At 40.3% G+C, this 24,736-nt stretch overlaps 1 protein-coding gene across 9 annotated transcripts in view; it reads left to right on the top strand.

Annotated features, from left to right (window-relative positions):
• The window catches only part of herc1 (HECT and RLD domain containing E3 ubiquitin protein ligase family member 1), a 95,694-nt gene that overhangs the window by 31,426 nt on the left and 39,532 nt on the right, over positions 1–24,736 (top strand). For 3 of the 9 annotated variants that reach the window (XM_058076887.1, XM_058076881.1, XM_058076880.1), the window contains exons 28-49: positions 140–260; positions 2,270–2,507; positions 2,583–2,752; positions 4,314–4,469; positions 4,644–4,750; positions 5,107–5,217; positions 5,300–5,470; positions 5,543–5,782; positions 5,884–5,967; positions 6,893–7,455; positions 11,108–11,771; positions 13,670–13,940; positions 15,318–15,528; positions 16,303–16,469; positions 17,630–17,746; positions 17,921–17,935; positions 18,046–18,295; positions 19,750–19,868; positions 19,955–20,202; positions 23,380–23,648; positions 23,739–23,791; positions 23,881–24,081. In XM_058076887.1, coding sequence (XP_057932870.1) covers positions 140–260; positions 2,270–2,507; positions 2,583–2,752; positions 4,314–4,469; positions 4,644–4,750; positions 5,107–5,217; positions 5,300–5,470; positions 5,543–5,782; positions 5,884–5,967; positions 6,893–7,455; positions 11,108–11,771; positions 13,670–13,940; positions 15,318–15,528; positions 16,303–16,469; positions 17,630–17,746; positions 17,921–17,935; positions 18,046–18,295; positions 19,750–19,868; positions 19,955–20,202; positions 23,380–23,648; positions 23,739–23,791; positions 23,881–24,081 — 4,546 coding nt within the window. The remainder of the gene's footprint in view (positions 1–139; positions 261–2,269; positions 2,508–2,582; positions 2,753–4,313; positions 4,470–4,643; positions 4,751–5,106; positions 5,218–5,299; positions 5,471–5,542; positions 5,783–5,883; positions 5,968–6,892; positions 7,456–11,107; positions 11,772–13,669; positions 13,941–15,317; positions 15,529–16,302; positions 16,470–17,629; positions 17,747–17,920; positions 17,936–18,045; positions 18,296–19,749; positions 19,869–19,954; positions 20,203–23,379; positions 23,649–23,738; positions 23,792–23,880; positions 24,082–24,736) is intronic. The other 6 variants (XM_058076889.1, XM_058076884.1, XM_058076883.1 and 3 more) reach the window with 4 other exon arrangements.

Raw genomic sequence — 24,736 nt, 5'->3', positions numbered from 1 at the left:
TAAATCTTTGCCTGCCCTGTTATCTCGAGCCAAACAACAAAATCCTGTCACGTATGACCGCCATCAAACAACATGGCCCATTTATAGTTGAAAGCTGATTGTCGTGTACCCACGGTTCATGCTGGTTGTCTCTTTCCAGGATGGCGTCAAAGCAGCTAAGAGGAGCCTCCAGTTGGAAATCCAGACGGCGGTTCATAAAATCTACCAGCAGCTGTCAGTCACACTGGAGAGAGCGTTGCAGGCGAACAAGCACCACATAGGTAATCAAATCTTGGAAAGAAACGCAGCTCAAAATGGCCTGATGGTCGATAAGGCCACTGTAAATATCGAAATATCGGCGGGAAAAAAAGCCAATATCGGACATCGCTAGTTGTAATGTAATGAGAAAAGGCTGCAATTTTATGAGAATAATGTCATAATTTTACGAGTGAGCATAAAGTTTCAATATATTTTAAAATAAACATTATTATATAAGTTGTCATTTTACAAGAATAAAGTGTTGTTTTGTTTGTTTCTCATAATACCACAACATAAAAACATAATATTTAATATTATTTTTTATTTATATTTTTTCATATTTAATATTTTAACTTCATGCTACTCAAATTAAATAATTGATGTTATTATATATATATATATAAAATAATATATATAATATATAAATATAATATAATAATAATATAATAATAATATGTAATAAATATATAATATTATAATAAATAATACACTTGATTTGTAGTGCATTTGATGTTCTTTTTCCTCAGAATGCTAATAATATAATATAATACTGCTAATAATATATAATAATATATTATATAATATATAATGCGTTTTGTTCGATTACACATTTTTTTCTGTTATTATATATAATATTTTTATTTATATCTTTATTCTTGCAAAAGTATTTAGATTTTTCCATTTTTGAAAAAAGCCAATATCGGACATCGCTAGTTGTAATATAATGAGAAAAGGCTGCAATTTTATGAGAATAATGTCATAATTTTATGAGTGAGCATAAAGTTTCAATATATTTTAAAAGAAACATTATTATATAAGTTGTCATTTTACAAGAATAAAGTGTTGTTTTGTTTGTTTCTCGTAATACCACAACATAAAAACATAATATTTATTATTATTTTTTATTTATATTTTTTAATATTTAATATTTTAACTTCATGCTACTCAAATTAAATAATTGATGTTATTATATATATATATATATAAAATAATATATATAATATATAAATATAATATAATAATAATATAATAATAATATGTAATAAATATATAATATTATAATAAATAATACACTTGATTTGTAGTGCATTTGATGTTCTTTTTCCTCAGAATGCTAATAATATAATATAATACTGCTAATAATATATAATAATATATTATATAATATATAATGCTTTTTGTTCGATTACACATTTTTTTCTGTTATTATATATAATATTTTTATTTATATCTTTATTCTTGCAAAAGTATTTAGATTTTTCCATTTTTGAAAAAAGCCAATATCGGACATCGCTAGTTGTAATGTAATGAGAAAAGGCGGCAATTTTATGAGAATAATGTCATAATTTTATGAGTGAGCATAAAGTTTCAATATATTTTAAAATAAACATTATTATATAAGTTGTCATTTTACAAGAAAGTGTTGTTTTGTTTGTTTCTCATAATACCACAACATAAAAACATATTTATTATTATTTTTTTATTTATATTTTTTAATATTTAATATTTTAACTTCATGCTACTCAAATTAAATAATACATAATATTATAATAAATATAAAATAATATATATATAATAATAATATAATATAATAATAATAATATATAATAATATATAATATTATAATAAATAATACACTTGATTTGTAGTGCATTTGATGTTCTTTTACCTCAGAATGCTAATAATATAATATAATACTAATAATGCTTTTTGTTCGATTACACATTTTTTTTCTGTTATTATATACTGTATAATATTTTTATTTATATATTTATTCTTGCAAAAGTATTCAGATTTTTCCACTTTTGTTGTTGTTTTCTCGTTTAAATGACATTTTTACAATGAGCCACAAGCTAACAACAAAACATCCGCAAGTCGCAACGGGCCCCCGGGCCACACATTGGACACCCCCGTTGTACAGTGTTATGTTTTTTATATTATCGTGCTAAATTGATGAAACTCTCGTGACTTGAACTTCATTGCAAGTCTTCCAACCTTAACATTTTGCTCCTTTCGGTTTTGTTCAACGCAGAAGCCCAACAGCGCCTTCTGCTGGTGACCGTGTTTGCCCTGAGTGTGCGCTACCAGCCGGTGGACGTTTCCCTGGCTATCTCCAGTGGCTTACTCGGCGTCCTGTCCCAGCTGTGCGGCACGGAGACCATGCTGGGACAGCCGCTTCAGCTCCTACACAAACCGGGAGTATCCCAGCTCAGCACCGCTCTCAAAGTGGCCTCCACCCGGCTGCTGCAGATACTGGCCATCAGTACTGGGTAACTGGTAGCTTACCAACTCAGAACAATATAATAGACGTGATCATAAAACATTGGCTCTGCTTAACGTTGCAGGACATATGCGGACAAATTAAGTCCAAAGGTTGTCCAGTCATTGCTGGACCTCCTCTGTAGCCAGCTGAAGAACCTTCTGTCACAGGCAGGAGTTAGCATCCTGTCTTCTGAACAGCACCAAGACAGCAAACAAGAGGACTCGGCGGACTCTGAGAAGAAAGATTTCAGAGGTAACGACTGTATTTTCTGGAGTATAAGTCACAAAAATGCATAATTAGGTAGAAAAAAACATACATAAGTCGATGATTTATTTTACAAACTACATTACGTCCTCTTGGAAGGCAAGTTCTAACATTAATGAAGATATGCTAACACAATGCTTATTCAGCTACACAAAAAATAAACATGAACACAAAAGGTAATGGTAATGGTTTAATTGGGTTTGAACATGCATCAGATTACAATTGAACGCATCACATAATCAGTTCCCAGTTCCACATGTCCAAAAGGAGTAGGAAGAAGCAAAGCTTATTAAATCCTACCCCTCCATCTGGTACTTTCACAATCACTAACTGTTACATTTGTTCACTTCCTGCTTTCCTAATATAGTTTTAAGTTGTTTTTTTTTGTACATTTTTAGATTTTTGCAAATTTTTATTTAAATAATATAATTACATTTAATATAATATATATATATATATATAATATATGAATATAATTTAAAAATAAAAAAATACTTAATTTTTTTTTCACATACTGACGTACTCGGTGATATGAGCATCCAATGCCATAATGGGTACCATAGTGCGTGTCAATATAGTGATATATATAGCACATCATGACTGGTTCAAGACTCTTCATCCTTGTATTTAGGAAATTTATTTTATTTATTAATTTATTTTATTAATTTTTATAAAAAAAAATCCATTTAAAAATTTTTTTTTATTTTTTGTCCCGTACCAAAGTACTCGGTGATATGAGCATCCAATGCCATAATGGGTACCATAGTGCGTGTCAATATAGTGATATATATAGCACATCATGACTGGTTCAAGACTCTTCATCCTTGTATTTAGCAAATTTATTTTATTTATTAATTTATTTTATTAATTTTTATAAATTTTTTTTCCGTTTTTAAAATTTTTTACATTTTTTTTTTTTTGTCCCGTACCAAAGTACTCGGTGATATGAGCATCCAATGCCATAATGGGTACCATAGTAAGTGTCAATATAGTGATATATATAGCACATCATGACTGGTTCAAGACTCTTCATCCTTGGATTTAGCAAATTTATTTTATTTATTAATTTATTTTATTAATTTTTATACATTTTTTTTCCGTTTTTAAAATTTTTTACATTTTTTTTTTTTGTCCCGTACCAAAGTACTCTGTGATATGAGCATCCAATGCCATAATGTGTACCATAGTGCGTGTCAATATAGTGATATATATAGCACATCATGACTGGTTCAAGACTCTATTTAGCAAACATCAACTGCTTGTATTGTTTCTTGAATTGGCTCAAGGTGAAGGTGTCCAGTGTTTATGTAACATAAAAACATTTTTCATTTATAAGTCGCTCTGGAGTATAAGTCGCAGGAACAGCCAACCTATAAAAAAAAAAGTGCGACTTATAGTCCCGGAAAATACGGTAAATAGGGACTTGGGTCTCATTCCCTAAATTATCACATCATCGCAAAAAATGCTACCATAATAATGCTAATTGAGATTGGTTCGGCTTGTCATTTTATAATGTAATTGTATTGTTTGTTTGTTTGTTTTTTTTTAGCTTTGCTACGCAAACAACACACTGCTGAGCTACACCTGGGAGACTTTCTAGTCTTCTTAAGGAGAGTGGTGTCGTCCAAAGCCATCCAGTCCAAGATGGCCTCCCCCAAATGGACCGAAGTGTTACTCAATATCGCCGCACAGAAATGCTGCTCAGGTAAGACAACCAGGGTTGTCGACGTGGCGGATCGGTGTTTGACGGCTCATCCAGAAAGGACGAGATCTCGGGTAGAAACCCGAACCTTAGTCTCCTGCCCCGGCTACCCGACCTCGGATGAGCGATGGACGCATACTCGGATGCTTGATATCTCTCTCCTTTTGTCAAATCCAGGCGTCCCTCTGGTGGGGAATCTAAGAACTCGGCTTCTTGCGCTACACGTTTTGGAGGCCGTGCTACCTGCCTGCGAGGCCAATATGGAAGATGACCAAATGACACAAGTAAACCTTTAATTTCTTATATATTTTTTTGTTAATCATATAACCACAAATCCACTGTTGCTGGGACATTTACAGTGGATATAAAAAAATGTCTAAACACGCGTGTTCAAATGGTGGGTTTGTGTCATGTCAAAATATGGAAACTTTGCATCGGAAAACTAAGAAATCAAACACGTGCAATAACCTGGTTGCATGAATACTCAAAAATGCATCGAAAAATACTATTGTTTGTATTTTGTTGTATCCAAATACTTAAATAAATATCTCACTATGATATCCCAACTCTTATAACTGAGGTTGCTTGTAAATATCTGAAGAATCAGGCTGGAGTTTGATGTGATTTCTTCATCTTCCAGGTTGTTGAGCGGCTCTTCTCTCTGCTCTCCGACTGCATGTGGGAAGCTCCCATTGCTCAAGCCAAGCACTCGGTCCAGATGAAAGAAAAAGTACATGAACTCAAATTCCAGGTGAGAAACCAAGCATATTTACTTCCCATAATAGATAGTGTGCAGTCGTTTGGTGGACGACAATCTTTTTTTTAATTATCAGGGAGATTCTGAGGAGGAGGAGGAGAACCTTCCCGTACAGGAAGTGTCCTTTGATCCCGAGAAGGCTCAGTGTTGTGTCGTGGAAAACGGGCAAGGTCTGACGCATGGCAGCGGTGGTAAAGGCTACGGCCTGGCCTCCACCGGTATCTCCTCTGGGTGCTATCAATGGAAGGTAAAAAGTCGCTCTCTTAATTTTGTCGCGCGTCGTAAAAAAATACCGCAGTAACAATTTTCCCCCTCTTAGTTTTACATTGTAAAGGAGAACCGTGGCAACGAGGGTACGTGCGTAGGTGTTTCACGATGGCCCGTACATGACTTCAACCACCGCACCACGTCAGATATGTGGTTGTACCGAGCATACAGCGGCAACCTCTATCACAACGGGGAACAAACTCTGACACTGACCAGTTTTACCCAGGGAGACTACATCACTTGCGTGCTGGACATGGAGGCGAGAACCATCTCGTTTGGAAAGAATGGAGAGGTGAGAGGAGGTCTAGATGTTGGCTGTAAAGGATGTCAACACAAAAGCCAATGCAAACTTGGACAAAGGACTCTGTGAATCATTTCTTTGTGACTTCACAGGAACCCAAGTTGGCCTTTGAGGATGTGGATGCCACAGAACTGTACCCCTGTGTGATGTTCTATAGCAGTAACCCAGGGGAGAAGGTAAGAGGAGGGGGAGGGGGGGGGAGGTATGCTTGATGACATTCTGTAAAAGAAATATTACAGACATGCCTTCTGTTGGCATCTTCACTTTTTTTTTGCACACGAGCTATGATGTCACTAAGCAAGGAAAAGCAATATTAAATTTAATTAAATTTTATTTAATTTTATTAAATTAATTTATTGTTATTAAATTGATTTATTTGGCTATTTTTAATCTCTTTAATTTAATTCAATTTAATTTTATTTTATTAAATTTAATTTTATTAAATTTAATTATGTATTATTAAATTTAATTATTGTTTAATAAATTTAATTATTTTTTATAAAATTAATTAAATTAAATTAAAAAGATTAATTAAATTGAAAAGATTAATTTAATTTAATAAAAAATAATTACATTTTATTTTATTAAAAATTCAATTAAATTAAAAAGATTAATTTAATGAATTAAATTAATAAAATTAAATTAATTAAATTAAATTAAAAAACTTAATTTAATTAATTTAATTTAATAAAAAATAATTACATTTTATTTTATTAAAAATTCAATTAAATTAAAAAGATTAATTTAATGAATTAAATTAATAAAATTAAATTAATTAAATTAAATTTAAAAACTTAATTTAATTAATTTAATTAAATTGAATAAAAAAATATTACATTTAATAAAATAAAATTTAATAAAATTAAATTTAATTAAATTAAATTAAAAAGATTAAAAATAGACAAATAAATCAATTTAATAACAATACTAATAAGTACAAGCGACAGCATTAAGTTAATTTGACGTCACAAAGCTCGGTATGGGGGGGGGGGGGGACAGCATACTTCCTGTGGTTGCTATTCTCTCATTCATTTAGTGTTACATTCATGTATTGTATTTTCTACAGTATATGTTGTGTAATTGTACATGGCCTCCTTTTAGGTTAAGATCTGCGACATGCAAATGCGTGGCACACCCCGAGACCTGCTGCCCGGAGACCCAGTTTGCAGCCCAATGGCCACCGTCCTTGCCGAGGCCACCACCCAGCTCATCCGAATCTTACACCGCACCGATGACTGGACACATCGTATCAACAAAACCATGATCGAACGTCTTTACAAAATCAAGCCTTGCTTCAGAGAGTCAGCGACCCACGCCTCCGGGAGCGGCGTGGGTCAGCGGCTGAAAAAGAGTCGCTCCGTGCAGAGCCGCGAGGAGCACGAGACCCAGCGAGAAAGCCAGGAAAACCCGATGAGAACCGAGGAAGAAAGGGGCCGGCACGGACGACAGCACGGCTTAGGCGAGCTGTCGGAGCACCTCCTGAGAACACTCTGCACTGAGGTGTGGCCTGTCTTGGCCGTAATCGGAGGGGCGGATGCCGGCCTCCGAGTCGGCGGGCGGTGCGTTCACAAGCAGACAGGGCGACATGCCACTTTGCTTGGAGTGGTGAAAGAAGGCAGCACCTCAGCCAAGGTGCAATGGGACGAGGCTGAGATCACCATCAGGTACGTCTCTGATATCGTGTGCGTCCATTATGAATTCCCGTGATTTGACCTTGTAAATATTGCGTCACAGTAACTGCGGTACATTCATATGATTAAGAAATTAATTATAGTTACGAGTTACGGTCCTAAAAAAGTAACGGAATGACTTCTTCATAAATGTAATTAGTTCCCAGGGGTAGTACCGCAAAGTCCGGTGTATAATATAAGCCACACCCACTAAATTTAGAGGAAAAAAATTCTTTTTGCATATGTCATAAAATGTCAATATTGTGGCGTGCACGAGTCCATGAGGACCAGGCAGCCCCTTGATTGACAGGAGCCAATCATGAACAACAATTTGCAGGTCATTTTCCAAAAAAAAAAAAACATCTGACTCACGGTGGCGTCTTCCAAACACGTAATAATGCGTTGAAAGTTTTCCCATAATGCATTTCATTTAAGCAAAGCATTTCATTGGAGTCCAAGTTGATGCCGCTGTATTGCTGCCCTATATGTCCATCAGAGGGAGGCTGACGTCATTGCAGCGCCCCCGGCAGCCAATTAACGCAGTTGCTCAGACACAATGCATTATGGGAAAACTTTTTAAAGTAAGGGGTCACGGCAGCATTGCAGATCCTTTTGCGTAATGACCCCCCCCCCATTGCACAAAATGCCATAAAGATTTAATTAATTATAGTTACGAGTTACAGTCCTAAAAAAGTAACGGAATGACTTCTTCATAAATGTAATTAGTTCCCAGGGGTAGTACCGCAAAGTCCGGTGTATAATATAAGCCACACCCACTAAATTTAGAGGAAAAAATGATTTTTGCATATGTCATAAAATGTCAATATTGTGGCGTGCACGAGTCCATGAGGACCAGGCAGCCCCTTGATTGACAGGAGCCAATCATTAAAACAACCCTTTGGAAAATTTGCAGGTCATTTTCCAAAAAAAAAAAAACATCTGACTCACGGTGGCGTCTTCCAAACACGTAGTAATGAGTTGAAAGTTTTCCCATAATGCATTTCGTTTAAGCAAAGCATTTCATTGGAGTACAAGTTGATGCCGCTGTATTGCTGCCCTATACGTCCATCAGAGGGAGGCTGACGTCATTGCAGCGCCCCCGGCAGCCAATTAACGCAGTTGCTCAGACACAATGCATTATGGGAAAACTTTTTAAAGTAAGGGGTCACGGCAGCATTGCAGATCCTTTTGCGTAATGACCCCCCCCCCCATTGCACAAAATGCCATAAAGATTTAATTAATTATAGTTACGAGTTACAGTCCTAAAAAAGTAACGGAATGACTTCTTCATGAATGTAATTAGTTCCCAGGGGTAGTACCGCAAAGTCCGGTGTATAATATAAGCCACACCCACTAAATTTAGAGGAAAAAATGATTTTTGCATATGTCATAAAATGTCAATATTGTGGCGTGCACGAGTCCATGAGGACCAGGCAGCCCCTTGATTGACAGGAGCCAATCATGAACAACAATTTGCAGGTCATTTTCCAAAAAAAAAAAAACATCTGACTCACGGTGGCGTCTTCCAAACACGTAGTAATGCGTTGAAAGTTTTCCCATAATGCATTTCGTTTAAGCAAAGCATTTCATTGTAGTACAAGTTGATGCCGCTGTATTGCTGCCCTATACGTCCATCAGAGGGAGGCTGACGTCATTGCAGAGCCCCCGGCAGCCAATTAACGCAGTTGCTCAGACACAATGCATTATGGGAAAACTTTTTAAAGTAAGGGGTCACGGCAGCATTGCAGATCCTTTTGCGTAATGACCCCCCCCCCCATTGCACAAAATGCCATAAAGATTTAATTAATTATAGTTACGAGTTACAGTCCTAAAAAAGTAACGGAATGACTTCTTCATAAATGTAATTAGTTCCCAGGGGTAGTACCGCAAAGTCCGGTGTATAATATAAGCCACACCCACTAAATTTAGAGGAAAAAAAATGATGTCATAAAATGTCAATATTGTGGCGTGCACGAGTCCATGAGGACCAGGCAGCCCCTTGATTGACAGGAGCCAATCATTAAAACAACCCTTTGGAAAATTTGCAGGTCATTTTCCAAAAAAAAAAAAAACATCTGACTCACGGTGGCGTCTTCCAAACACGTAATAATGAGTTGAAAGTTTTCCCATAATGCATTTCGTTTAAGCAAAGCATTTCATTGGAGTACAAGTTGATGCCGCTGTATTGCTGCCCTATATGTCCATCAGAGGGAGGCTGACGTCATTGCAGCGCCCCCGGCAGCCAATTAACACAGTTGCTCAGACACAATGCATTATGGGAAAACTTTTTAAAGTAAGGGGTCACGGCAGCATTGCAGATCCTTTTGCGTAATGACCCCCCCCCATTGCACAAAATGCCATAAAGATTTAATTAATTATAGTTACGAGTTACAGTCCTAAAAAAGTAACGGAATGACTTCTTCATAAATGTAATTAGTTCCCAGGGATACTACCGCAAAGTCCGGTGTATAATATAAGCCACACCCACTAAATTTAGAGGGAAAAAAATGATGTCATAAAATGTCAATATTGTGGCGTGCACGAGTCCATGAGGACCAGGCAGCCCCTTGATTGACAGGAGCCAATCATTAAAACAACCCTTTGGAAAATTTGCAGGTCATTTTCCAAAAAAAAAAAACATCTGACTCACGGTGGCGTCTTCCAAACACGTAATAATGAGTTGAAAGTTTTCCCATAATGCATTTCGTTTAAGCAAAGCATTTCATTGGAGTACAAGTTGATGCCGCTGTATTGCTGCCCTATACGTCCATCAGAGGGAGGCTGACGTCATTGCAGCGCCCCCGGCAGCCAATTAACGCAGTTGCTCAGACACAATGCATTATGGGAAAACTTTTTAAAGTAAGGGGTCACGGCAGCATTGCAGATCCTTTTGCGTAATGACCCCCCCCCCCCATTGCACAAAATGCCATAAAGATTTAATTAATTATAGTTACGAGTTACAGTCCTAAAAAAGTAACGGAATGACTTCTTCATAAATGTAATTAGTTCCCAGGGGTAGTACCGCAAAGTCCGGTGTATAATATAAGCCACACCCACTAAATTTAGAGGAAAAAATGATTTTTGCATATGTCATAAAATGACAATATTGTGGCGTGCACGAGTCCATGAGGACCAGGCAGCCCCTTGATTGACAGGAGCCAATCATTAAAACAACCCTTTGGAAAATTTGCAGGTCATTTTCCAAAAAAAAAAAACAACATCTGACTCACGGTGGCGTCTTCCAAACACGTAGTAATGAGTTGAAAGTTTTCCCATAATGCATTTCGTTTAAGCAAAGCATTTCATTGGAGTACAAGTTGATGCCGCTGTATTGCTGCCCTATATGTCCATCAGAGGGAGGCTGACGTCAATGCACACATTTTATTGCATTCAATGTTTAAAAAAAATGTATATGGCTCTCACAGATACACATTTTAAAATATCTGGTCCTCATGGCTCTTGTAGCCAAAAAGGTTCCCGACCCCTGTAGTAGGGCATTCTGTACCGTACATGTATACATTTTTTTCCCCCCATCTCATGTCAAGCCTCTTCTGCTATTTCTTCTCTCCTGCCCTTTTCCCTCACTTTGTTTTTTTTTTTTCCCTTTCCCTTGTCTCCTTTAATTCTCGACTCAATTCAATTAAAGCTTCCCAACTTTCTGGTCACCTAGTGACACTCCGCTGTACAACCTGGAACCCTGTGAGCCTCTGCCGTTTGACGTCGCTCGTTTCCGTGGCCTCACGGCCTCGCTACTGTTGGATCTCACCTACCTTATAAGCGTCCACGAGGAAACTGCGGCGAAGCTGAGCGCACGGCGCCACGACAAGCGGCATCGGAATGCGCACTCGACGGGACACGAGCCGACCACCAACAACAACAACAACGACGACGACGACAAGGCGGACAATGAAATGCCCAACCACAAAGAACCGAGGGAGAACGTCGGCAAAGGGTCTTGCTCTCTCCCAAACGCCACCGCCTCTGACTTGCGTGTTTCTCACAGTCTCGACGAAGTCAAGTCACACGTGGCGCCCAACTCCAAGTCTGATGGCGGGATCTCCTCGGTTGTTGTCGGCGGGGTCGGCGGGAATGACACCCTTTTTTCCGTCGCGCCCCACGCTCCGCTTGAAGGCAACAAGAAGAGAGGCCACGAGCACGCTTCCCGTAGTCACGAGCCCTACCCTTCGTTAATCGCCACTCAATCTGAGATCCACGCGGTGCAGCTCTCCTACCTCTACCTGGGGGCCATGAAGACCCTCAGTGTCCTGCTGAGCTGCAGCAAGTACGCAGAGCTGCTGCTTATACCGAAGGTACCGGAGTGAGCGAGATTTATATTTGAAGAGCTTGCAACCAAAAGGCGCTAAATCCTATTTTCACTAATTTGCATGTTTTTCATGAGTTTAATAGACCTCTGTCATGTGCAGGGGTCAGCAACCCGCGGCTCCAGAGCCGCATGTGGCTCTCCAGCCTCTTTGTTGCGGCTCCCTTTGCAATGCTTTAATATTTTTTAGCACCCGTGTGGTGAAAATGCACGTCTTTGTTATGAGTTTACAAAAATCCAACTTTGTGTGAGACCATGAATGCATCCTGACTGAGTTCTGACTGGTGACTGAATGAGCAGACAGGATGCTATCCAGTTCTCTCTGACAGGTTAACATGAAGGGAAATGAGTAATACTTTGAGTTATTTGAGTTATTAATTATTATTAATGAGTTATTTGACGATTCTAAAAAATAAATTAGAGCTCATTTAAAAACAAAAGTTTATCTCCAGTACTAGCAAGAGTACTCCAACTCGTCTTTTTTTTTCCCTCCAATGTTGTTTTAAACATACAACGTTTTGCGGCTCCAGGCTATTTTTCTTTAGTGGGCAAGTGGGTGAAATGGCTCTTTTCATAGTAAAGGTTGCCGACCCCTGGTCATGTGTATCCAAATCACATATTTTGGTCTTGAAATCATTTTAAAAAATATGAAAAAAAGCGATATGAAATGTATGCTTTCAACCAAAAGGCGCTATTTCCATTTCAGATTTCAACCAAAAGGAGCTAAATCCCTTTCTTTATTCTTTATTCTGATTGGCCCAAGTTTCCCATCTATTGATAATCTGACCAATCAGAGAGAAGAATACAATTGGCACTGCGCATACAGAAAGCCGGTATCAGTGCGCATCCTGTTTTGTTTGTGTACATCAGGGGTGGGCAAACTTTTGGACTCGGGGGGGCCGCATTGATTTAAGAAAATTGACAGGGGGGGGGGATCAGACTATATATTTTAAGTGTCATGGAGTCTGCTATATATATACTTTGAGATCATTTATTTGATGTAAAGTGCCTTATAATTTAAATTTTAATATTATTATTATTATTTGGTTAATAATAATAATGATAATTATTATTCTTATTGTTATTATGATTATTATTATGTGCTTGTGTCCCTTTTTTCAGGATCAAATAACGAAAATTGATAAGTCAGCTACTGTATGTTGAGTTTAAATGAAATACTTTGGAAAGAACGCGCGGGCCGTATTCAAACACTTGGCGGGCCGGATGTGGCCCCCGGGCCGTAGTTTGCCCACCCCTGGTGTACATGAAGTACACGTATGATAGTTACAGTATGTTATGCAATTCAGGAGAACACAAATTGTGTTTTTTACAGTATTCTGTAACATGGAAGTTTTTTTTTTTTCATGAGAAACATTATTTTACTTGTACTAAAAAACATGCAATGTAAAGAGTTTGGTGCAGTCAAATATTAGCACTGCTTTTAATAACATTTTTATTCATTTAATTCATAATAATTATTTTGTATTGTATGTTGAGAACGGCTTCTGTGTTGTAATTATTTTATTAGCATAGCACTTTAAAGCACCTTACGTTCTTTTACAACAATGCCATTGAAGAAGTTAAAGGTGACTTCAAATTTATTTCAGCCAAAAGCCGAAAAAAATTAATTAAAAAAAATATATAAAATACATGGTGTGTGCAGCATGCATTTTTATGACCTATATTGATATCTCTTTCATTTGCAATATAGACTTGATAACCAAATAGATTGATATGTGCGTAATTAAAAACTCATTAATTTTCTCCAAATCAGTAAAAATGGATTTAGCGCCTTTTGGTTGCAAGCTCTTCATTTATGTAATATACATAATGCATAATATACCTCCATTTCAACTTCCGATTCTTCTTCTGTGACTTCTCGTCAAGGTGTTACCGGACTCCAGTGGACACAATGCCGACCTAAACGCTAGCGCCGGCGCACAGAGCACCGCCGCCACCTCCCCAATATGCCAAGAAGAGGTGGAGATGCGGGCTGCTCTTCAGTTCCTCATGCGCCACATGGTGAAGCGGGCGGTCTTGCGTTCGCCCATCAAGCGGGCTTTAGGCTTGGCGGACCTGGAGAGGGCGCAGGCCATGATCTACAAGCTCGTCGTCAACGGGCTTCTGGAGGAACCCTGTGGAGGAAAGGGGAAACCTGGTGAGAGCAAGTGTGCGTTGGTGTGTAATATCAGTGGACCCGGGTTAGCCTATGCCACGGTTAGCGTGTTTTTTCGTGTAATGTCAAAAATGTACGCCAAAATTTTGTTGCCAAAAAGTACTTTTTTTGCTGTTAGTGTACAATATGGCATGTCTTGTAGTGTTATTAATACACTGCATGAGTCCAACTGTGTTTTTCATGTACTTTTACCATACAATGTCATTGGGGTGGGCAAACTACGGCCCGGGGGCCACATCCGGCCCGCCAAGTGTTTGAATACGGCCCGCCCAATCTTTCCAAAGTATTTCATTTAAACTCGACATACAACCTGGCATCATGGCCTGAGCCAACCTTTTGATGGTTGTATCAATTTCGTTGTTTGACATGGTCTGTTGTTTACAAAGTGCTCCTGAAAAAAGGGACACAAGCACATAATAATAATAAAAATTAAAATAATAATTATAATATTATTATTATAACTATTATTCATTCATTCATTCATTCATTTTCTACCGCTTTTTCCTCACGAGGGTCGCGGGGGGTGCTGGAGCCTATCCCAGCTGTCTTCGGGCATAAGGCGGGGTACACCCCGGACTGGTCTATAACTATTATGATTATTATATTTATTATATTAATGCTAATTATTATATTAATTATATATAATAATATTGTTATATTTGCATATTTTACATATTAATAATATAATAATTATTATTTTAATTTTATTTTAATTATTATAATATTTTATTATTTTTAAAATATTTAAATATAAATATAAAATAATAAATAATAATAGCAGATTGCATGACAATTTTACAGATACAATAATACCAGGTGGGCTGTTACGTGTAAAATATATAGTCTGCCCCCCCCCCAATGTTAATACATTGGAAACAGGAATCCGCACTTCATCTGTGGTTCTTGCTAAGTAGCGAAGTATCAAAAACGAGAACACGAAACACATTTCTATAGTTTTACTGCAAAAAAAAAAACAATATCCTAAATGCAGATAAATGAGAGCGATAAATGAATGAATGAAGTTTATTTTTTACCTTAATTAATTTTACCTTTACGTGTTGACAAAGAGTGTCTGTATGTTTTGCTATGAGTTATTCCTTTTTTATTATAAATGTATTTATAAAACCGATTTTTCAAAAATTGCTATTCGTGGTTGACTAAGTGCCTCTTGTTCCATGTGGAAGTGGTACATTTTCGCTGGCTTATTTTGTCCTTCCTCACTTTGTTAGCGGATTGTTAGCTCAATTTCCAGTATTGCTATGTTTTTAAAGCGGCAGACCAATGCCATGTTGACTACAAACATAACTTTGTTTAGAATTTGGTTTTAATGACAGGAATGTTTTCTTTGACCTTTCTTAGGTGTGAGAAATGAGTCAGAGGTCGAAGGCGATGGTCCGGAGGGTGAGCAGCTAGTCCAGACCCCGGTCACCACAAGCCCTTCTGCCTCCAGCACCACCTCATTCATGAGCTCCTCTCTGGAGGATACCACCACTGCAACCACACCGGTCACTGACACCGAGACCGTCCCTGCATCCGAGTCCCCCGGGGTCATGCCCCTCAGCCTTCTCAGGTCAGGTCATAAATTGTACTTCTTAGTTATGTACCCTGGTCCTATACCAGTAGGGGATATCTAATTGATCTAATTGATCTAATTGGGTCTTAGTTTGAAATGAAACAGTAAATAAAAATAAAACAGTACTACAAAGAGAATAACTTCCTGTGCTTGCGGTCGTGCACACTGCAAAAGGGGGCGTTGCAAGGGAGGGAGAGAGAGGCTTATTGGGAGGAGAGAGTTTCACTAATCAGACCAATGTTAATCTGCGTTTCTCCACTTTTTCGGCATGTCTAATTTCACTTTTCTTAATGAAGGCAAACATGCATGACGAAATATTCGTCCATCGCACGCGTGCAACTAGTTCTCCTTTTCTTTATTAGTATTAATAATTCATGGGAGTGCGTTACAAAACAGTGCAACACACAATTTAGTCAAGCTATAACAACCGCAGTTCAACCATCACTGATCACATGTATTTCATGTATCTGATATGAGGCTGAAAAGGACTGCAATCTATGTGTGGCATTTGCAAAAAGTAAGTGAAAAAAAAACAAACAAAAAATATGTTTATAGCGATGATGGTAGTCCAAATTTATTGATGGCGGGCCATGAATGTGTGGGAAACATGCATTCATTCATTCAGAACATGCATGAGTGTGGAATTGAACCCGGGTCTCCTAGCTGTGAGACCTGCGCGCTAACCCACTTGTCCACCGTGCAGCCCGTGTGGGGAAACACTCGCCAATGTTTTTGTTCAACTCTGATCACGAACCTTCTGTCCTGGTGCAGGCAAATGTTCTCCAGCTATCCAACCACTTCCTTGGGACCAAGTCGCCGTGCCCAAACACCCCCGGTGTCCTCTCTGCCAACCTCGCCGTCTGACGACATCGGCCGCAGGCAGAGCCTCACGTCCCCTGACTCGCAGCCAACCAGGCCGCAAAACAGAGCGGGTACCTGTAAGTATACCGAGATACCGAGATGACTTGACACTGTTGCGCCTGTTCAAATGTACATTTTGATTAATTTGATTAATCGGGCCCAAGAGATCACTTGGTAGCCATAACACAAAGCTAGTTTGTAAAATAAATTACCCGCAAAAAATGCAACTTATGTAGGTTTTTTTTCTACCTAATTATGCATTTTTGGCCTTGTGCGACTTATACAGTAAACCTGGGATATATCGGATTCAATTGTTCCCACTGGTTTTGTCCGATATAAGCGAAATCCGTTATATGCGTATACCGGAAAATGTCCGTTTTACGCATATATGGGATTTATATCCGGTATATGCGTAAATGGGATTTTATCCGTTATAAAAAGGCACTTCCTTGACTATGTTTCCAATGTACCTGGACGCGCAGGCAACGCTGCAAACGCTGCAAATGACGTCGTATAGCGGCCATGTCACGATTCGGCGAATCGGAGCGCCACGATGCGGCCATCCGATATATGCCAGGGAAATTTCATGGAAATGCATTGGAACGGGACTGGAGATTTTGTCCGAAATAGGCGAAATCCGTTATAAAAAAATCACGATATATGCAATGAATTTTTCTTGGAAATGCATTACAGAGGGGCGGCACGGTGGTCTAGGGGTTAGCTAGGAGACCAGGGTTCAATTCCACCCTCGGCCATCTCTGTGTGGAGTTTGCATGTTCTCCCCCATGCATGCGTGGGTTTTCTCCGGGTACTCCGGTTTCCTCCCACATTCCAAAAACATGCTAGGTTAATTAGTGACTCCAAATTGTCCATAGGTATGAATGTGAGTGTGAATGGTTGTTTGTCTATATGTGCTCTGTGATTGGCTGGCGACCAGTCCAGGGTGTACCCCGCCTTAGACAGAAGAAGACAGCTGGGATAGGCTCCAGCACCCCCCGCGACCCTCGTGAGGAAAAGTGGTAGAAAATGAATGAATGGTTCTTTTTTTATCTGTCCGTTGTGAGCGAATTTCCGATATATCCGAGTCCAAAGTGCAATCCGAGTTGCACTTCTGGTTGGATGCTAACTGCATTTTGTTGCCCTGTACCACATGACATGACATGAGCAATAACAATAAAGTTAATTTAATCTAATCTAATCTAATCTAATCTAATCTAACAGCTCATATTTGCTTTAGCTCTTTCAGACCCCAGCAGCAGGCTGTCAACATCTCCACCCCCTCCTGCAATTGCTGTACCCTTGCTGGAGATGGGCTTCTCCTTGCGCCAAATAACCAAAGCTTTGGAGGCAACCGGTCAGTGTGTCAACCCCCCCCCCCCCCCCCCCACCCCCCCGTTCTACTTCATTAGTTACACTTGCATTTCCTGTTGTAAAGAACGATCAGTTTTCAACAACAGATTAACCATGCTTTCTTCTTCATTGAAGTGTATGATCCACCCATCCATCCATTTCTTTGCTGCTTATCCAGGGTCATTGGAGAAATGTATGCTATCAATTCCAAAGTCATAATTCCGACCCCTCTCACGATATCGACAGATGCATTGTCATGTTGGGGTACGTTTGAGTGCTCAGACATCACTTTGCTCTTTGCAGGCGCGCGAGGCGAAGCCGACGCTCAGAACATCACGGTGCTGGCCATGTGGATGATAGAACACCCTGGCACAGATGACGAGCACGAGGAGCCGAGGGGCAGCGGTGTCGGCGGCGAAGTGTCCGACACCGCGTGCCCGGGTGCGACAGCGTTCGTTGGAAGCAAGTCTCGCGACAGGAGCTCCTACGTTTGTTCACCTGGAGACATTGTCAGCGCAGACGCTTCGGAAATGGAAGAGGGCTTCAGCGAGAGGTACGATTGCACTGACCTGTGCTTTGCTTAACAATTGAATATACAGTAAACCTCGGATATATCGGACTCGGATATATCGGAAATTCGCTCACAACGGACAGATAAAAAAGAACCGATTTTTCTGTAATGCATTTCCAATAAAAATTCATTGCATATATCGGATTTTTTATAACGGATTTCGCCTATTTCGGACAAAATCTCCAGTCCCGTTCCAATGCATTTCCATGAAATTTCCCTGGCATATATCGGATGGCCGCATCATGGCGCTCTGATTCGCCGAATCGTGACATGGCCGCTATACGACGTCGTTTGCAGCGTTGCCTGCGCGTCCAGGTACATTGGAAACATAGTCAAGGAAGTGCCTTTTTATAACGGATAAAATCCCATTTACGCATATACCGGATATAAATCCCATATATGCGTAAAACGGACATTTTCCGGTATACGCATATAACGGATTTCGCTTATATCGGACAAAACCAGTGGGAACAATTGAATCCGATATATCCCAGGTTTACTGTATAAAACAAATGTAGCGTCTGGGCACGGCGCTCGAGTGGTTAGCGCGCAGACCTCACAGCTAGGAGACCGGGGTTCAATTCCACATGTTCTTCTCCGTGCATGCGTGGGTTTTCTCCGGGTACTCCGGTTTTCCTCCCACATTCCAAAAACATGCTAGGTTAATTAGCCACTCCGAATTGTCCATAGGTATGAATGTGAGTGTGAATGGTTGTTTGTCTATACGTGCCCTGTGATTGGCTGGCCACCAGTTCGAAGACAGCTGGGATAGGCTCCAGCACCCACCGCGACCCACGTGAGGAAAAGCGGTAGAAAATGAATGAATGAATGAAAAGCTTGCAGAGAATAAAGTAACTCAGGCCATCAAGTGACGTGACGATTTTTCATAACTTTTAATGTACAGTAAACCTCGGATATATCCGACTCGGATATATCGGAAATTCGCTCATAACGGACAGATAAAAAAGAACCGATTTTTCTGTAATGCATTTCCAATAAAAATTCATTGCATATATCGGATTTTTTTATAACGGATTTCGCCTATTTCGGACAAAATCTCCAGTCCCGTTCCAATGCATTTCCATGAAATTTCCCTGGCATATATCGGATGGCCGTATCGTGGCGCTCCGATTCGCCGAATCGTGACCGAATCGCTATACGACGTCATTTGCAGCGTTGCCTGCGCGTCCAGGTACATTGGAAACATAGTCAAGGAAGTGCCTTTTTATAACGGATAAAATCCCATTTACGCATATACCGGATATAAATCCCATATATGCGTAAAACGGACATTTTCCGCTATACGCATATAACGGATTTCGCTTATATCGGACAAAACCAGTGGGAACAATTGAATCCGATATATCCGAGGTTTACTGTAGTAATAATCTTCAATCATACACTTTGACATAATGAACTGCTTCCGCGTTTTGTAGTCCCGAGGGACAAGAGCAAGATAGCGCAGCCTCCAGCGGCGTCGCCCTGAGAGGACGAGCCGCCGTTTCTCGGAAACATCACTTTGACCTGGCCGCTCGCCGATTGTTTGCCCGTGCTGGTGAGCATTTCACATCTTTACGATTGGTCACAGCAAATATCAAATTTACTTACCAATTCCTTAATTCACCTTCTGTTTTCTATCAGCCGGATTGTACCGCTCCGTGCAGGCCCACCACAGCCAGTCTCGTAGGGAGGTTCCATCCCACCAGCAACAACAACAACAACAACAACAACAAGACCCAGGTGCCCTTTATGACTTCAACCTTCTGGACGAAGAGCTTGAGATGGACCTTGATGAGGAGACGATGGAGGTCATGTTTGGACAGGACCTTGCCAGTGAATCTGACATTCTGGGAATGTGGATCCCGGAGGTACTGGATTGGCCAACATGGGTGTGTGTGACTTAATGCTATGGACAGACGGACTGCCGTCAGCGGGTCTTAGCACGGCGTTACTTGTCACTTATTGTCACGCTTTCCAAACACGTACTGCATCGACCGAGTTGGCATGAAATATTAATATATATAATATAGTGCAGTGGAACCCGTTCAAGTCGGTCACACTGAAGTCCACAACACGTCCGTGTTGACAAACCCGTCAAGTCCTCATCCACCGTGTTCTTTTTACGACTAAAAAATCTGCGCTGTAGTCGATGTTAACATAAACGGTTGAACGCTTTTGTCGACATAAAATTAGATTTTTAATATTTTAACCTTATGTTATTATATTGACAAAATTCCTCATATTGAAGGGTTTTTTACGCAACTATGGAAAGTCTGGGAAAAATATGGAAATTGGAAACGCAAGAATGGAAAAAAGTCATCATTGTTCTGTTTTCTAAAAGATAAAATTATGGATAATGAACAAAAAAGAAATTCTCGCCCAGAGTCAACTGGGATAGGCTCCAGCACCCCCGCGACCCTCGTGAGGAAAAGCGGTTAAAAAATGAATGAATGAACAAAAAAAGAAATGGATCGACAACCGGTCCAGGGTGCACCCCGCCTCTCGCCCAGAGTCAGCTGGGATAGGCTCCAGCACCTTTGCGACCCTTGTGAGGAAAAGCGGTAAAAAATGAATGAATTAAAAAAAGAAATGGATCGACAACCAGTCCAGGGTGCACCCCGCCTCTCGCCCAGAGTCAGCTGGGATAGGCTCCAGCACATCCGCGACCCTCGTGAGGAAAAGCGGTAAAAAATGAATGAATTAAAAAAAGAAATGGATCGACAACCAGTCCAGGGTGCACCCCGCCTCTCTCGCCCAGAGTCAGCTGGGATAGGCTCCAGCACCTTCCTGACCCTTGTGAGGAAAAGCAGTAAAAAATGAACGAATGAACAAAAAAAGAAATGGATCAACAACCTGTCCAGGGTGCACCCCGCCTCTCGGCCAGAGTCAGCTGGGATAGGCTCCAGCACCCACGCGACCCACGTAAGGAAATGCGGTAAAAAATGAACGAATGAACAAAAAAAGAAATGGATCGACAACCACTCCAGGGTGCACCCCGCTTCTCGCCCAGAGTCAGCTGGGATAGGCTCCAGCATTTCCGCAACCCTCATGAGGAAAAGCAGTAAAAAAATGAATGAATTAAAAAAAGAAATGGATTGACAACCAGTCCAGGGTGCACCCCGCTTCTCGCCCAGAGTCAGCTGGGATAGGCTCCAGCATTTCCGCGACCCTTGTGAGGAAAAGCAGTAAAAATGAACGAATGAACAAAAAAATAAATGGATCGACAACCAGTCCAGGGTGCACCCCGCCTCTCGCCCAGAGTCAGCTGGGATAGGCTCCAGCACCTCCGCGACCCTCGTGAGGAAAAGCAGTTAAAAAATGAATGAATGAACAAAAGAAGAAATGGATCGACAACCACTCCAGGGTGCACCCCGCTTCTCACCCAGAGTCAGCTGGGATAGGCTCCAGCACCTTCGTGACCCTTGTGATGAAAAGCGGTAAAACATGAATGAATGAACAAAAAAAGAAATGGATCGACAACCACTCCAGGGTGCACCCCGCCTCTCGCCCAGAGTCAGCTGGGATAGGCTCCAGCACCCCCGCAACCCTCGTGAGGAAAAGCAGTAAAAAAATGAATGAATTAAAAAAAGAAATGGATCGACAACCACTCCAGGGTGCACCCCGCCTCTCGCCCAGAGTCAGCTGGGATAGGCTCCAGCACCTTTGCGACCCTTGTGAGGAAAAGCGGTAAAAAATGAATGAATGAACAAAAAAGAAATGGATCGACAACCACTCCAGGGTGCACCCCGCCTCTCGCCCAGAATCAGCTGGGATAGGCTCCAGCACCCCCGCGACCCTCGTGAGGAAAAGCGGTAAAAAATGAATGAATGAACAAAAAATGAAATGATCGACAACCATTCCAGGGTGCACCCCGCCTCTCGCCCAGAGTCAGCTGGGATAGGCTCCAGCACCTTTGCGACCTTTGTGAGGAAAAGCGGTAAAAAATGAACAAATGAACAAAAAAAGAAATGGATCGACAACCAATCCAGGGTGCACCCCGCTTCTCGCCCAGAGTCAGCTGGGATAGGCTCCAGCATTTCCGCGACCCTTGTGAGGAAAAGCAGTAAAAAATGAACGAATGAACAAAAAAAGAAATGGATCGACAACCAGTCCAGGGTGCACCCCGCCTCTCGCCCAGAGTCAGCTGGGATAGGCTCCAGCACCTTCGCGACCCTCGTGAGGAAAAGCGGTAAAAAATGAACGAATGAACAAAAAAAGAAATGGATCGACAACCACTCCAGGGTGCACCCCGCCTCTCGGCCAGAGTCAGCTGGGATAGGCTCCAGCACCTTCGCGACCCTTGTGAGGAAAAGCGGTAAAAATGAATGAATGAACAAAAAAAGAAATGGATCGACAACCACTCCAGGGTGCACCCCGCCTCTTGGCCAGAGTCAGCTGGGATAGGCTCCAGCACCCACGCGACCCACGTAAGGAAATGCGGTAAAAAATGAACGAATGAACAAAAAAAGAAATGGATCGACAACCACTCCAGGGTGCACCCCGCTTCTCGCCCAGAGTCAGCTGGGATAGGCTCCAGCATTTCCGCGACCCTTGTGAGGAAAAGCAGTAAAAAATGAACGAATGAACAAAAAAATAAATGGATCGACAACCAGTCCAGGGTGCACCCCGCCTCTCGCCCAGAGTCAGCTGGGATAGGCTCCAGCACCCCCTGTGATCCTTGTGAGGAAAAGTGGTAAAAAATGAACAAATGAACAAAAAAAGAAATGGATCGACAACCACTCCAGGGTGCACCCCGCCTCTCGCCCAGAGTCAGCTGGGATAGGCTCCAGCACCCCCGCGACCCTTGTGAGGAAAAGCAGTAAAAAATGAACGAATGAACAAAAAAAGAAATGGATCGACAACCAGTCCAGGGTGCACCCCTCTATTTCAGTTATGTCATAAACGGGTTCTACTGTACTAAACTTTTAACGTACTAACACAGAGCTGCCATTGATTAATATTTCTAACATTTCACGAATGCTGCTCAAACGTATGCTTTATGCGAGACTTGTTTTAATACTCCGCCAATGTGTCCTTTTCGTGTCGCCGTATTTGCCCCACCCCAGCACGTATGCGAGACCGACGATCGGGATGAGGTGGTGGTGTGCGAGCTCTGCGAAGCCAACGTGGCCAACTTCAATCAGCACATGAAGAAAAGCCACCCCGGGTGCGGACGCAGCGCCAACCGGCAGGGCTACCGTAGCAACGGCTCCTACGTGGACGGCTGGTTTGGAGGGGAGTGTGGCAGCGGGAACCCCTACTACCTGCTTTGTGGCGCCTGCAGGGAGAAGTATTTGGCCATCAAAAGCAAGGCCAAAGTCCCGGTTGTGGAGAGGTACATAAATAATAAACATTTTGGTAGAGAATGATCATTTTCTCTAAATATAACTGATATATTACTTTTATCACTCTGCTGCGTATTCAGATATAAGGGCCAGGCTCCTGACCTTCTGGGAAAGCAGGACAGCGTTTATGAAGGTACAGTCTTTAATGCATGAGAATATAAAAAACGATATGTGGTTTATGTTTATGATTTCCCGTTCATGTTTTTGTCCGTCACACCACAGAAGACTGGGACATGATGGACGTTGATGAAGACGAGAAGCTCACAGGCGAGGAGGAATTTGAGCTTTTGGCGGGTCCGTTGGGTCTGAACGAACGCAGAACCGTCCCGGAGGCTGTGCAGTTCCCAGACAGTGACCCGCTGGGGGCCTCTGTTGCTATGGTAACTGCCACCAACAGTATGGAGGAGACGTTGCTGCAGATTGGTGAGCCCGTCCTCTCATATATAACTATTTAGGTGTGTCTTTAAAAATGATAAAAATATAATATGTAAATAAATATATAATAAAATAATAATAATAAAAATATAATATTAAAATAATATTAATAAATAATAATAATAATAATATAAAAAATATTGCCTCGCACTGCCTTGGTCCACAAACCATGAGTTGGTGGTTTGTGGTGTGTGTGTGTGTGTCTTAAAATTATAAAAAATATAATATATAAATATAAAAATATATAATAAATAAATATATAATAAAATTTAAAAAAATAAATAATAATAAAAATATTATGTAAAAAATATTACTTCGAGTAATATTACATGAGTTGGAAATATAATATATAAATATATTATAAATATATAATATATATAATATATATAATATATAAATATAAAAATATATAATAAATAAATATATAATAAATAATAAAAATATGATATAAAAAAATATTACTTCACACTGCCTTGGTCCACAAACCATGAGTTGGTGGTTTGTGGTGTGTGTGTCTTTAAAAATTATAAAAAAAATATAAAAAATATAATATATAAATATAAAAATATATAATAAATAAATATATAATAAAATTTAATAAATAAATAATAAAAATATTATATAAAAAATATTACTTCGCACT

The sequence above is a fragment of the Doryrhamphus excisus genome, chromosome 7 (genome assembly GCF_030265055.1).
Source record: "Doryrhamphus excisus isolate RoL2022-K1 chromosome 7, RoL_Dexc_1.0, whole genome shotgun sequence".
NCBI classification, from domain to species: Eukaryota; Metazoa; Chordata; class Actinopteri; order Syngnathiformes; family Syngnathidae; genus Doryrhamphus; species Doryrhamphus excisus.
The sequence above is the reverse complement of the archived record's forward strand: the minus strand, read 5'-3'. Positions and strand labels throughout refer to the sequence as shown.